The sequence below is a fragment of the Trachinotus anak genome, unplaced genomic scaffold (genome assembly GCF_046630095.1).
Source record: "Trachinotus anak isolate AG129_WGS33_773 ecotype Australia unplaced genomic scaffold, CSIRO_AGI_Tana_v1 ptg000007l, whole genome shotgun sequence".
Lineage (NCBI taxonomy): Eukaryota > Metazoa > Chordata > Actinopteri > Carangiformes > Carangidae > Trachinotus > Trachinotus anak.
Window position 1 is genome coordinate 3,928,822 of NW_027273858.1, and position 16,054 is coordinate 3,944,875.

A 16,054-nucleotide genomic window follows, 5' to 3' on the forward strand; every position below is an offset into this window, starting at 1 on the left:
CAGGAAACTAACCAACAATGATTCCAATAAATATCACAGAATGCCAAATATTTGCTGTTTCCAGCTTCTCAGATGTGAGGATTTCCTGCTTTTCCATGTTTTAATATCTTTAAAGGTCCTATATTGTAAAAAGTTAGATTTTCATATCTTTTTAATTATGAAGCGGGTTCACCTGTTTACCTGAAATCTACTATATTTTTATTCAATCACTCAGAAAATGGTCATAAAACAGCCAATCAGAAGAGAGGCTCAGAGTCTCTCTTCTGATTGGTAAAAACATAGTAAAACAGAGGATATGGTGAAGCATGCTGTCGGTAGCAGTGAACACTGAACTCTGATTGAACATACTGATTGTCTGGACACACACACAAACACATGCTCCATCCATGTCAGCCTCCAAAAGACAAATGACGTAACCAAGGACAGAGCTGAGAGGACCGACGTCTAGCATATGACACCAAGCTGACTCTCTCTCTCTCTCTCTGTCTGTGTGAGTGTGTGTGTTATTTAGGTGTGTTTTCCATCAAGGTGAAAGTGACCTTCTAAGAAGCTGCCTGTCTCCCCAGGAAACCTCCTGTGTGGTAACATAAGTAATGTGCGGTTCAGCAGCTCTGATTTCCTGGAAAATAGCCTCCTACATCTTCAGACTTGCATTTTTGAGGCCTCCGATTGCTGTTACTTAGCATAATAAGATACAGTACAATGGCAGCATTCCCAAAAATAAACAAACACAAGACAGGAAATTATTTTTCACAGAGCTTAACACGCTAAATCCTCCCCTAACTGTAATGTTTCCAAAATAAAAACCTTCTTCCACTGACACTGAAGTCACCATCTCGACTGTCTCCTCTGTGCCTCTATTTTCTCCAGCGCCGTCAGCTCCGAGGCCTCCACCAGAAAAGCCAGCTACACAGAGCCTCTCGGAGAGAAGCTGGCAACAGTCTTTGAAGCTAAAAATAACCGCGGCAAAATGCAGCGAGCTTGGGATAATCAGAACCCACGCCCATATGCAGGCCCGCGAGCCGCTTGCTAAACTGCTGAGTGGCAAAAGACCGGGATACAATCACACTGGGATCAATATCTTGCGCAGAGCAGGGGATGGTTGATGCGGCTCATGTAATGTGCATGAACAATGTGGCACAATAACACTGACACACCCACACACAAAGAGTCATTATCTATAAGTAACCAAGAGGGAGGAAACTTTCACTGGTGCTGATGTCAAAATTAATGGCCGGGAAAACAGATTTATTAGATTGGCTTGAGATGCTCTTCAGTCAGGCCATCATTTAAAAAAAAAACACAAACAGCAGTGACAGTGGTAGAGGTATTTTGATTCTTCTTTATAATTCTTAAAATATAATACTAACTTATTAGGTAGGTGGGACGCTTGATTTAACTAGTGGCCCTGCGATGGCTGGAACTTGCAAAATGCCTAAATAATAAACATATTATAGCATATCCTGTTCTGCTATTTCTGCATGTTGCAATCGTAACATTTTCCCTGTAATATTCTGCAATGTAATTCTGCAATATTACAACATGCAGCTTAAAAACTGTGCTGTGCTTTCCCTGCTACCTCCTCCAAGCCCTTTCTCACCAGTATCACTGGGCAGACTCAGTACTGAGGCTGCAAAAGAACAACACATTTTATGGTTTAATTGTTTGCAATTAAACTGCTGCTGTCCATGCTTCCAAACCAATGTGAACAGTGAACACACGCTCCCTGGATAATACCAGCAACACGTCTGTGATAACTCTGTACTAGGCCAAAGAAGAGTTCATGGATGTTTTTGGGTCATTAGCTGACCAATTACAATTCAAGGCACAAAAGGGTTGTGCCACTTGAGGTGGGGCCACACATTCACCCCCCTAATGCAAATATAGACTTTAGTACCATCATATACAACAGAAATGCGCAACTCCAATACTTACTACTTGCGTAACTTTCCAGCACTACAAGATCACCTGCATTCTACCTGAATCAGGCACTGCACAGGGGATGTTTGTTTCACTTTTTATTCACTCTTTCAGTGGATGAAAATGTGAATGTTGGCAAACATTTGACAGTTCGCTTGTACACAACCACTCTTAATGACACTTCACCGGGTCCAGCCAACATCAGCAGCAGGAGCACCGGTAATATGAATCAGACAAGCTGACCTTGAGACAGGCAGTGAGAGACATGAGGAGAGAGAGAGAGAGTGAGAGGAGAGAGAGTAAGAGGAGGGAGGGAGAGAGAGAGAGAGAGAGAGAGAGAGAGAGAGAGAGAGAGAGAGAGAGAGAGAGAGAGAGAGAGAGAGAGAGAGAGAGAGAGAGAGAGAGAGAGAGAGAGAGAGAGAGAGAGGAATGGCTGAGTAGAGGAGGGAAAAATTCAATCATACTGCTCAGCCACTGAAAGAAATCACATCAGACTAGCACTGGTATAGGCATGGATTGTTGGGTTCCCTGCTTTGCTCTGTGTATACTGTGGTTAAATGATCGCTGTCTGCATTTTATTGTTGCTAATAGCATTGTTTACTGCCAGGTGCCTGCAGCATAATGAGCAAGAGGTAAGGGGAGAGGCTGAATATTTTATGTTTCAAGCAGATCAAACTGTGCCTCTCGGCTTGTATGACCTGAAGTTGATGTAAAGTTGAATTTTCCATGGAGTATTACTAAAGTTATCTTTTCCAAGAATCGCTACAGGTCCAAAAATGAATGAACAAATAAAAAGGTGAGACAAATGACATACAAACAATGACACATACACTGGTTTATGCTAAGATCTGCATTTACACATGACGCGCACACACATTTGTGTCGTTCCTGTTCAGAGAATATTTTAAGAATATTTTCCATGCTCATAGGCAAATCCTAGGGCCATGGGCTTTCTAACCTTTCTCTTTTTCATTTTCACATACAACTAAACTGCAACAGTAAATCCGTTTTGTAGGAAACGTAATCGCTGGCTGGATTATGCTCAGAGGCAATGTTGTTTTCTTTTTTTTTTTGGGAATCCTCAGTCCTGTCTGTCTAATTTTAGGCAATAAACGCACTTTGGTTAAGGTTAGAGAAAGGTAGGTTAGGTGTTAACGAACACACTGAGTCAACCAGACATAAACCAGACCACGATCTTTAAACTAAACATCAGCATGAAAGAGTAATAATGCTGTAGTCTCTACAGGGTGTGGTGGAAAACAAATACATTGTCCGTGAACATTTTGATGATACGTTCAAAAACATCATTTCAAGGAGACAGGGTGGCAGCTGACCTGTGCATCCACAGGTCAGCTGTGTAGCAGGACTTTTTCCTGCCTCCATTGTCATGACCCAAACTTCTCCTCTGAAGTAACAACGGAAAAACAAACTGCAACACTGGCTGTCGGCTATGGTTGAACTCGTAACAGTCTGATATTTATTTGCTTACTTGTGTTAAACGGTTCGCAGCTGTAGGCCAGCTGATAGATTTAATAAGAGAGAGAGGGAAAGTTGGGCTGTGGGGTGGTTGGAGATTATTGCCTCTTTTATTTAATAACCCACAAAAATCAATATGTGCTTCTTAGACTGAAAATTTGGAAACAAAATATTAGGTTCTGGACTTAATTTACATCATGTTTTATGAAATCCTTCTGCGTAAAGACAAGATATTTATGGATTAGTTGCTCACTCACAATGACTGGCCCAATACAGATGTATTAATCTGAGTTTCAAAATAGTTTTAGTCTGTATCAAAGGAATAAACACAGAGCAGTTGAGGGGTTTCTTTTCATTATCTTATTTTCCGCCGCATGAGGTGACAAGGCTAGGCTTACCTGTTAAATGCCAAGCAAGTACAAGAAAAAGAAATATGAAGGGTCCTATATTGTTTGTGAGATTTCCATGTGTTTTTTGATTATAATGCAGGTCTAGCTTCCATATTAATACTGTGAAACTATCAAAGTGTTCAGTCCACAGAGAAATGCACACAGCCTGTATTCACAAACTGAGCCTTAAAATGAGATGAGGATTTCTGTAACTTTGTGATGTCACAACAAAGCAGTCACTGCCCTCAGTCATGCCCCAAGCCCCGCCCACCTGGACCCACCATCCAGTCTTGCAGGATTTGGTTCCCCTGAGTGTTTACCTGAAATATGATATATTTTTATTCCATCACTCAGAAAACAGTCCACGAATCAGAAGAGAAGCTCAGAACCTCTCTTCTGATTGGCTCACTGGACTGTTGTTGCTAGAGCTCCAAATAAAAGCCTAATAAAGGGATGATGTAAGACTACATTGAGATGGTTTTTGGTTCTTAAAACCACAAATATATTGTCTTATGGATATAAACACTTCAAATAAAACACAGGAAAGGTGTAAAATGTGGGACTTTTACAAGATTTAAGACATAGGTTATATCATTATGGCAGCTAGTTCAATTCCACTACTGAATACAAAAGAAATCTCAAGCTGTGATATTAGTGGCTGTGTTTCCCATCAGCAGTCAGACGCAAACACCTCAGAGAGTGGAGACACTGGAGCAGTTACTGTAGCTGGCAGGTGGAAGCCTCCTCTGGAGAGCCGGCACAGGGCAGGTGAGTCCCAGAAAAGAAATTAACTGCTCTTCATCTTGTATGGTGCTTCCATCCCTGCCATTGGCTCCAATAAAATGGAGCAGACCTCATCTAATCAAAGCAGCTTAAACCTGAATTCATTATTAAAAGCTCCACTGAAGTTAGTGGCAACATTTAACCACTCTGTACTTCATCATCATGGGGACCCGGCTGATAGAATGTGCTCAGGAGGGGAGAGGAGAGGAGAGAGGAAGATGGAGAATTTTAACCTTGGCAGTCATGAAGCAATTTTGGGGAAAATCTCAGAAAATAACACATTTCTGCTTTCTTTTCCTCTCCGGCAAAGACAATCTTCACCAGGATGGGGAATGAATGCACCCTTGAACACCTTGGTTCACTGAAGAGGCTTGCATGCATGGGGAATTGCTCAGCGTGGGATAATTCGTCAAAGGGCCATCTTCAATTATTTACACTTTCCTCTACATATTGAACATGTTTCTCTTTCGCATCATTAATATTTTATCACTCTTCAACCTGCAAGACATTTCATCAGAATGAATCAATGTAATGATAGGCTTATAGCATCTACCACTAAATTAAACGCTTGTCAGGGACTGTATGACAGGTTTTTGTTGCATTCAGCTCATGGTCAAGCAAGGAAGTCTCAATGAATGCATCAGAGATTAACGGACTCAAGTATTATAAATGAAACAATGCCTTGATCTTTTAGGAAAAACTTGGGTGATTGGTTCTAAGTTTTCTTGGCAGTGAAATGAAGCAGCATTTAGATGCATGGGAATACACATTCCCCAGGCATTTTGATTACAAGACCGACAAGATTGGTGTGCTGTTGCTGGCCAACTTGTAATTGGAATTCATTCAAGAACCCTATAACTGTGTGTCGTTGTGAGTGGTAAAATTGACTGTGTTTATATAACATGTCTATCAACCACTCCAGTGTTCCTGACCTGTGGGAGGCCCACTGGTGGGCTGTGAAGGTATTGCAAGTGGGCTGACATATGATTTGACATTAAAAAAAAAACATCAAATGTTTAAAAAGTACTTTCATTGTTTTTTTGTGTGTTTTTTTTCTTCCTTGTATTATGGCCCATCACTGTGGTAAGCTAATGACAGTATCTTTTAGTGACCCTCCATCCCCCCCAGCTGTCATACAAAAAAGAAAATTGAGCTTCCCCTGCTTTCAGTTCAGGACCAAAAGTTCGATCGTTATCAGTGAAATAAAAAGTGCTCTGTGAACACCTCTGTATTGTTATGGGGTCAGATGTGGGCCGCCAACATTTTTGAGATTTTCAAGTGGGCCAGGAGTTGGGAAAGGTTGGGAACCGCTGGGCCATTCAAAGCACTTTACAATGTCCAAAAGTCTGAGACCACTTTCCCATTCAAGTGACGATTCGTAGGCGACCACTCAACCTCCTGAGCCATGCTGGTTTGCCACAGAATTTCAGAACTGGCTGTACATTGGATGAATACACTGTAAAAAAAATGTCACTTACAACAACTCTTTTATAAGTTCTAAATTGATAGATGAATTACCCTGATGAGTGGTCTCAATTTATCATAATTTGATCAAACAAAACTTTGCTATAAGTCTAAAGACAAAACACCTTTTGTTTCTCTGTCTTTGCCTCCAAAAAGTGAAATTGCAACCTGAATTATTTTGCCGCATATGGAGAATAGAAGTAAATAGAAGTTAACTTAAAGGCTGCATTTAATACAAAATTACTTGTATGGTGGATATTAAGTGATTTTAAGTGATCAACAGTCATGCATTTCTCCATGGTCCAATTTTAATGTGAATTAAATGATCATAAAGATATACAGACCCAGGGTCAGTGAGGAGCTGCTTTATACAGACTCTAGTGAGTGATTCAGTCCCAGGTGTATCATGAGAAAATATCAAATTTTTACAGTGTAGCACAATATTTAAACTATGGACATCAAATGCCACAATTTAATGTCATGTTTCAGTCACCATTTCATCATTTCATACTGCTTCCCTCAAAAACTGTAATTTTGTCCTTAAAAGCTCTTTCAGCTGCAAGGAGGCATCCAGGGTGCTGATTTCAGTTGTCATTCACACAGGATGTCACAGCTGAATATCCTAAATATCAAATACATATAGACACACATAGACGTGCTGCTGTGAGCGTGACCATGTGAATTTTCCATGGTCACGCTCTGACGTGCATAGATAGGAAAAAAAACCCATAGGGAACTTGTTACTAAGCAGCTCACAGAGAACTAATCCAAGTGTAAAGATTGTGAACTCTACAATCTGGTTTAAAACCTAAAATCTGGTTTAAAACCTGAAAATCTCTCCATATGAGATGATTAGTGCAACACAAACATGTACACTGATGCCCTCAGTGTTGGCCAGCAGTGATGAAAGCCAAAGTTAATTACTTGTTAATTCGGGGTCTTTATTCATGAGTGGACAAAATGACTGACTGAATACATCTGAATACAGACATCATTAAAAGACACATTTTCAATGAAACACTTGAGGCAATTCAGCAAAAAATATAAATGCGCTCAAAGGTCCCATACTTTATGCTTTTCTGGTGTTTTATTTGAAGTGTTGATATCCATAAGAAGATATATTTGTAGTTTTAAAAACCAAAAACCACCTCACTGTAGCTTTACATATCCAATCTCAGGCCTCTCTCTGGAGCTCTAGTAACAACATGTCAGTCAGCCAATCAGAAAGCACGCTCTGAGCCTCTCTTTTGATTGGCTGAGTGTTTTCTGAGTGATTTAATAAAAATATAGCAGATATCAGGTAAAAACTCACAGAAACCAAATCCTGCAAGGTTGGATGGTGGGTCCAGGTGGGCGGGGCTTAGGGCATGACTTAGAACAGTGACTGCTTTGTTGTGACATCACAAAGTCCTGAAAGCTCATTATATGGGAACTTACTAAGCAATAACATGGGGCTGTGTGCATTTCTCTGCTTAGATACTTTTCACAGTATTAATATAGAACCCAAACCTGCCTTATAATCAAAAAAGACATGAACATTCACTTTATACAATATGGGACCTTTAAACACTCTGACCGAAGTTGATCAGACTACCCAACAGTTATGTTGTACATGAAGGTCGTTATTTCAGATGAGGTCGTTCTTGACTTTGACAGACCTCTGGGATTATAAATATCAACAGCAATGCCACTGGGAAACAGCCCTAAAATAATCCCAGTTTTCTACAGATTCTGAATGATATACTTTCTTATAAAGCTTGATGTCCTCATAAAGGTTTCTGTCTGAAGGAAAGAACAGACTTTTATCCACAGAGTTGAGAGAAGTTAGCTGTAAACTCTGTGTGTTTGAAATGTTTATTGTAGTGAAGTAGTCAGTGTAAGAGCATTGGATTCATCCGATACATTTCCTCCAAGGAATTTAAAGCGTTTTGACTTTACCATAAAGTAATTCACAGTGAAGTTTGGTAAAAGTACTTGAGTCAGCGTAGTATGCCATAAACACAAAAAAAAAAGATACATCTTCACTGCACTAATATGTTTAAAAAAAAAAAACAGCAATAAGCGGCAACATTATTATGTGCGACAGTCATGTCACTGTTGCTTATATGAGCGTAAACCATTTTCCTCAGGTCTCCCTTGAGGGACCCTGAAATGCAGCTAAGAGAAAACGCCCTCTTAAACATGTCATTGCAGCATCATTTAATGAAAAACACCGCACTACAGACCATCTATGAAAAATACCCTTCAACAGACCGGCTGCTTGTAAGCCTGTGTAGAGTGTATGTGACTGATAGGTAGGCTAATGTAATTCTGTTGCTTGCACAGTCATGGCAATGGCCTGTTAATCTGGATTTAGGTTTCAGGGCCACTGTCTGACTGAAACCTAATTCCACTGAATGGATACAAGGACTTCAGGTTGAACCAGAACATCTTCTAGAGCTCTGAAGACCAGGCTCTACTGACCATCTAAATTTCTTTTTTTTTTTAATCACCTTTCTTTTTTAATAAGGGGAATATCATACAGCAAACACAGCCCCAGTGCCTTCTCATCATTAAATAAATAATTAACTAGGGATTTACTCATCACTATTGACTCATCTGCTCTTTCTAACTTCTAATTTCCAATGCGCTTCCTCAGCATCCCTTTTTTTTATTATTTCTATTTCAATTTTAAATGGAGCATTACTGTATTACTGATCATAACTTGTGATCTTAAGAGAGGTGGTAAATAAGGGCACAGATCCGATTTCCAGCTCGCTTGATCTGAGTGACATTATCGCTGAGGCATCACCTGACATTTTGCCCGGCAGTGCAGAGGTCATTTGGCTCCCTATAATGGAATCATCTCTCCCATGAGTTTTCTTCATTCTGCAGCTCACAGCACAGGGACATCATAGGAATTCTGTAAGGTCCAGGAGATTTAGATATGTCAATCATGCTTTCAAACTGACATTTGCTAGGAGTAGGACACCTTAACGCCTGAATTGTATCTCCCTATAGTTGTCAGATCTTTAATTTTTTTGGCCATTAGACAAGCTTGAATGTCACCAAATATTACCAATGCTAAACTGCACCACTGCCAGACACTATAACAAATATGATTTCTCAGAAATGAAGATAAAACTGCAAACTAATGACCAGCAATGTCAAATTATCCAGGAGCCTCTTATTTTTCGCATAACATTGAGGACATTCTCAAAAGAAAACTCTCTAATGGGAATTTTCAGCAGGCCGCTCATCCCACTTCACACCACTACAGGCCATAGCAGTCCACTGAAAGCACCAGTGTCGCCCAAAATCTATGTCCATCTTCATTTTGTGATCCACAAAGATGGCGACAGCATTGATAAGAGGGCGCAGATGGCCAGCTTTACTTAAATTAATAGAAATCTCTCCGTTTCTGATCGCAAGCCAACACAGGCAATCCAGTAAGAGTGTATAACACATTCACACGTAATGGATAGTTAATGTGAAAATGATGGCCTTTTGAAATCAAAGCAGCATGTGGGTGGCAAAATAGAAGGGGCGGGAGGGTGAAGGGTGGTTAGGATTATCGAACGACTTGGCTGCTCTGTAGCGGCGGAACTTTCTTAGGCGAGCTGGAGAAGGAGTGACATTTTCCCTAGGATATCTATCAACAAGGCTTAATGGTTTTCAGGAGCACTTGCTGGAGAAATGGCATTCTTTTTTAATGGTTAATTAATAAATGAAGAGATGGTGATGAATGGTCCCCATTTTTCGTCCTGGTAATGAAATGATATACATTTTTACCCCCCTAAGTTTCTAATTATCTGGAGGGAACATTCCCATATCTGTGGAGTCTGGGAACGTTTTCATTATTTTTCATGGACACAAAAGAAGCAGCCACACCTTTGCAGTCAAACATCAAGAAGCCACAGCAGGTGGAATGTGATGATTTTGATCACTTCTTCAATATGACTGCCTTCATGTAATTATCAATTATTTAATAAATGGTGGGCATCATGTAAATCAAACATTACAACAGACCATATGTTGAGGGATAGCAACAATACTCAAGCTTAAATGTCATTACAGAGCCATTTAAGTCAGTGCTAATTAATTCTTAGCATAGACTGAATGCCTGCATCTTATTAATTTGTTCCAGACCTTGACATTACATAGTATCATGTCATTGCTATGGGAATGTGACTGTGGTATTAAATTAAACTGCAAGAAGAGATTAACAGTAAATGAGACAGAGGAGCACCTAAATTTCATGAAATTCCTCTGTACGTGTGTGAGAGACCTGATACGTGCCGAGCATGAGGTCACAGTTAAAAATATACCCCCCCCCCCCCCCCACTCCTATCGCTTTGAAACTGTCCATGTAGGCCCAAACCAGGATCACAGACAGCAACATCACAAGCAGAGAGAAGTCCAGTACATAATGTGACACCATTTTGAGAAGAGGAAGATTTATCATGGAGGAGGCTGTGTATATAGATCTGTGTGTGTGTGTGTGTGTGTGTGTCATTTATTGCTGTAAGAAAATCCCTGTAGCACCAATCAATTGCATGTTTGCTCGCGGGTCTTGAGTCAAGGACAGTGACAATAAAAACAAAAGTGCTTGAATCAGCAGCCATTAACATGTGGATTAGGATGCATTTCTTTTCAAGTTACTCAAGATGCAACAGTTGATCAGTTTGTCTGAGGGTCAGGTTCCAATTTTGTTACACATTTCATGTATGGAACACCTTTGGAGGTTTAAAGGAGGGAAGCAACACCTCAGTATGACATTTTGTAGCTTGAAGGTTGCAGCAACACCACCACTTAGTGTACGTGCATGTGCATGCATGCACATGTGAACACATGTATAAATCACATGTTTTTATCATTGCAAATTAAGCACAGTGTGCAGGATTTTAAATGCCTAATGTTTTAAATCCAAAGTGACATTTTGTGAACAAATGCATGCACGAGAAACCTTTGTGCACATACGTATTTACACAAACTTCCCTTATGTCAAAGTTTATGTTTTAACCTGAACTCATTTTTCCTCATCACAGAAATAATATCACCTTATTAATCATGTTGCACTAAGTACTTGCTCACTGTGCCACCAGTGCATGATACGGCAAAGAGTTCAACCAACCAAAGTAGAATATTGATTAATGAGTCCTGCAATGGTTCAGATAGCCTTAGTGTACCAATCAATGCTACTGATCACTCTTCTGTAATTCTCAGCCTACAGGAGTGTCAGATACACAATTCCCAAAACAGGACAGTAATGCATGTCAATTGCAAACCAAATGGTCGTAAAATCCCATAATTGTCAAAAATATATCAAAATTGTCTTGTTGATAAAGGACCAACCAATGGACGAACCTATCACACTACAGCCAGTAACAGGCAGCAGACTTGTGGAAAGCCCTTAGTGAATCTGAACATTAACCTGTTCAAAACACAGCAAACTCATGACAAATCACTTAAAAGTTTTCAAAGACCAAAGATGTTGCTATAGTAATACGAGTGACTCACGTATTTTGCGGTGGCCGTGTGTACGCGTGATGAGCGTAGTAGAGACCGTCTCAGTAGTAGTGTGTTCCGGGGTCCACATCTGCGTAGAGTCATGGAGTACAGTCGGATTGGACGGAGAGGGGCTTGATGTTGCCGCTCCAATTATGAAGGTTGTCCTTGGTGCTGCAGTGGTTGTAGTAAAACCTGATGGTCCACGTCCATTTCGATTTACAGGATTCCGAGGGGTTACTTGGCTGCCCGAAGCTCCGCCCCCTCTAGGGTTTATAGTAGTGGCAGTAGTAGTGGAACGAGTTCTTCCTTTCGCAACAGTTACAGTTCTAGGCGTGGGGTTCCCGCCATCAACTGTAGGAGTAGTTGTGGTAGTAGTATCGGGGCTTTTGGGAATCCCGCTCGGCTTGGAGAGAAAGATAGGATCCTGGCCTATTCGATTAGCATCCACCAAGTCTGTTGGCACGTAATCCCGCACTGTACCTACGACAATCCATTTCAACAACATCAGGCTCAATCCAAGGCCAATGAATCCAATAAGTAAGGGGACCACACACAGCCATGTCTGCTGGCGTGGCCAAACAGCACAACGAAGGGGACCCTGATCCTGGGCCTGGCCTTCTCCACGACCCCCTGAAGCCCCTGAACCCTCAGGTTCCTCCAGGATCACCACCCCGGATACGGCTGCCCCAGAACACTCGCTCATACTTCTCTGCCGTCCTTTATGGCTCATTGAGGGTTAACCCTGTGATAGGCATCGGTAGCACAAGGCAGAAAGGTTCCCAACAATGCCGGACATTAAGAAGAGACAAAGGGAAAGGTGAGTAAATGGATAAAAAAAAAAAAAAAGGACTCCACAGAATCGCACTCTCAATAACACATATATAAATATATAATCCAAGGAAAGAGAGAAGGGGAGGGGTGCAGATACATGCAGACACACAAACACTCAAGCACACACACTCATACTCAGAGACACCCAGTGAGAAATGGGGGAGCTGGCATAGATGGATAATCGCTCAGTTAGTCCGGGTTTAGTCTTGCCCAAGTCCCGATGTCCAGCTGAAGCCACAGCAAACTTCAGGATGTTCACAGCAGGGTACATCTGAGGAGAAGAAGGAGTGATGCCTCGAACAGGGAGGAAGAGGGACAAAGAGAGACGGAAGGGAGAGACGGGTGGGAAGGAACAGCTTTACATCTATGCATGTGAAGAATCCATGGCATCAGTGTTCGTGTGCCACTGCAGCTAAAATCCGCAGCTATTTCTGCTTAACATGCATGTATGTCCCCTCCATGTACAATCCACAATGGGACAGTTTTGTCTAGTCAGGGGAGTGAAACTTACAGGGTGGGTCTTATTGTTTCCCCACCCTGTGCTGGACCAAAAAATAGGTTTCCCAATGCAGCCTGTTCCAACAGCTTTAGCCGAGTCAGCTTCCCTCACCTTCCAAAATCAGTCTCTTTCGTAACTGAAAGAGAACAAGAGCAAAGGGATCTGCCGTTTATGCGTCTGTTCAATACACTCCTTGGATTATCTATCTATCTATCTTTGCGGCTCTTTGCTTTTCAATCAGCCTATCCTTTTTTTTGGAGATTTTTTTTAATTTATCACTCTTTGGATCCAAACCCACTTTGCTTCCTTTATGTGTGCTCTAAATTCCAGTGATGCTAAAAATAAAGCCGTAGAATCCAAATAATTTTGCAGATCCAGTCAAAAAGCAACACTTCAGATGAGCACAGAGAGAGGGAAAAAAAAAAAGAATGAGGGGTGTTGTCGCGCAGTGGTATCACAGGGCGGATAAATCTGCAACTGCGACGCGTGATCCTGCTCCTTCTCCAGCCGGCTGTGGATCAGATTTCTCCAAGCTGTCCGCTCAGCGCCCTGCTGTCTCAGTATACTGTCCGTTAATACTGCACCAAGCGCTTAGAAAGCCTCTTCTCATCTATTTGCAGGGAACATTCCGCCACTGAGGGATAAAATGAAAGAGGGAGAGGATGAGAAGCAGGGAGCAGATGAAAATGACTGAAACAGAAAGAGCTGAAAGCAAGAGATAAGAGGAAAACGCAAACAGGAATCCACAGTGTTTTAAAAATATCCCACTGATGGTGTCTTCTGTCTCTCTGAGTGGTGCTTTTTTTTCCTCAGTTCCTGAAAGCCTGCGCTCTTTCCAGTCAGCGTATGATTTGTTGGTCTGGTTGCTGGGATCCTCTGCTCGTCCTTCCCCCCAGGATGCCTTCTTGGAGATGATTAGAAGTGGGTGCCCTGCACCGAGATGAGAACTTGCAACCACAGTACCAAAGGCTCCCTAACCCCCTTTGGGGTTAGCAACATCCGACAGTGCAGCTGTCTTTACCTGTGGCAATTGTGATGCAGACGCACATACAGCTGCCTCCCTGAGCCGCCGCTGCTGAGAGGCAGAGAACGAATGAGAAGGGGGAAAAAAATGCAGGCATAGAGAGAGCGGAGTGTGCACACTGGTGGAGCTAGGGTAGTGAGAGAGAGAGAGAGACAGGGAGGCAGGGAGGGAGGGAGGGAGGGAGAGAGGAGAGAAAGAGGCTGCACCTGCTAGATGCACCAGCACTGGGAAGCTTGCCCACCTCCGTTAGCAGGGAGGAGAGTCAGTAAAGATGCAGAATGCATACAGAAAACTAGGGGAAAATAAAGGGGGAAGGGGAGTGGAGGTGTGTGTACTGATAGATATAAAAGAGTGGGAGGTGGGAGAGGGAGAGACAGCGCTGCAGACAAGGCAGTTACCAGCGAGATGCCCGAGTCCCAGACGGATCAGATCAGGAGCACAATGCAGGAGCTGTCACTCATTCACTTGGTCCCGCCCACTGCACAGCATCAGATGAGAGACTGGGGAAAAGGAAAGAATGGGATGCGTTATCACACCTTAGACCAAACTTAAGTGTATTATTGCTGCATTTGGTGTTTATGTGAACACAATGGAATGTGGTCAGAGTTGCAAAGCTGCAAAAACTGTATGCATACTTAATAAACTTCCTTTTATTTAGGTGCAATCATGCAGTCTATAATTTCCATAGTGCTATCTTTCTGCTATCTCCACCTGTGATTTGTTTCCAAATAGACAGGTGAGCGAAACATTGCTTGCACTTCCTACTTGCAGAAAAACATTTTTAAATAAACACAGAAAAGTTTTCTTTTCTTTTCTTTCTAAATTTTTTAATACCTCTCTTTATGTATGTATTCAGTGTGATGTTTAGTAATGGAATACCCTATAACTAAATTTGTATCTATGAGAAATGGTGTCTTATATACGGTAGGTGCAACCCACAAACATAATTTTTATGTTTTTTTTCCCAATATTTTCTTCATAAAACTCTACGTTGGATATCTCATATTCTGTTTTTCCTGTAGGATTGCTTTCTGCATTTTTAATGAAATTTTATGAGGAAAAAAAAGAAAATAAATAATGAAAAGACCCAAGTGAAGAGGAAATAGCGTGGAGGCAAAACAGACACAAGACAAAAAGACTAATAATATTTTGAGTTTCGCATCACTGCTTATTTTAACTATTATGCTAATCAGCCAGTTTGAATGGCTGAGCCTCGGTAAGTCCAGCCTGGGTTCAAATCAATTTAACAATGTACATCAGTGTAAAACAGGGTTTAAGATGCTTGTTGTAAAACCATGCACCGTCTCCTCTGCTGCATTGTGACTATATCTTTGTGCACACAGAGGTGTTTGCAAATGTCCCTACTCGGATGTGATACCATCGCAAGACAGACACACAGAAAGTCATGCAGATAGCCATCTGCCTGGAGGAGAAGCCTTTTAATTGGTCCCATGGGGGGGAAGTGAAGGATGTTCACACCTCTCTCTGTCTTTTGACACAGGTTTGAGACTCATGGCAGGATGAGTCTGTTAAAGCGTCCATCGTGACACTGTGGTGGTTTGAAAGAATCGTCAATAATCACACTGGCAGACAGCCACAGGGACACAGATTAAATGCTAACCCATCTGCACTTCCACTTGGTGATGACAGTTTTGATCGTGTAAAGCTGTAACACTGATGGTACTGCTACAGAACCAGAGGATCCATGTCTCCTTAAATCTTTTAAAGCAGGTAGATGATACCTGAGAGTTGATACTCAGATTTTAGACTGTAACAGACCTATGCTGTTAGTTATTTGTTATGTATATGTAACTAAATAGTGCTGAAAAAGTGTGTGAAAACATTTGCAAAATAAGCTGCTTTACCTATAAAAAGGTAGAACAGTTTAGAATTGACTACAGACAAATGAAGATGAGAGAAACATTAACAGTGCTTAATTATAATATATCACGGCCTGTGCAAGATTATGGATTAATTACTTGTCCTTACCTACAGTGAGGAGTGTGTGCACAGTGGAATCCAGTGGTGAACAAGGTCAGTGTGTCTTTGCACTACTCTAATATTAACTTTACCTGAGTGTGGGGCAGTTTTTAAAAAACTCCAATTTAAAAAAAAAAAAAAAAAAATCAATCTTATGAATCTAAAATCTATTTGTCATTACGCTGTGATTTTAAAAGA

The 16,054-nt window shown here is 41.4% G+C and overlaps 1 protein-coding gene across 1 annotated transcript in view; it reads right to left on the minus strand.

Annotated features, from left to right (window-relative positions):
• LOC139622594 (pro-neuregulin-3, membrane-bound isoform) overlaps positions 1-14,002 on the minus strand; it is a 360,197-nt gene extending 346,195 nt beyond the window's left edge. The window contains exon 1 of the mRNA XM_071479987.1: positions 11,532-14,002. Coding sequence (XP_071336088.1) covers positions 11,532-12,252 — 721 coding nt within the window. The 5' untranslated portion in view covers positions 12,253-14,002. The remainder of the gene's footprint in view (positions 1-11,531) is intronic.
• Positions 14,003-16,054: the final 2,052 nt, after the last annotated feature.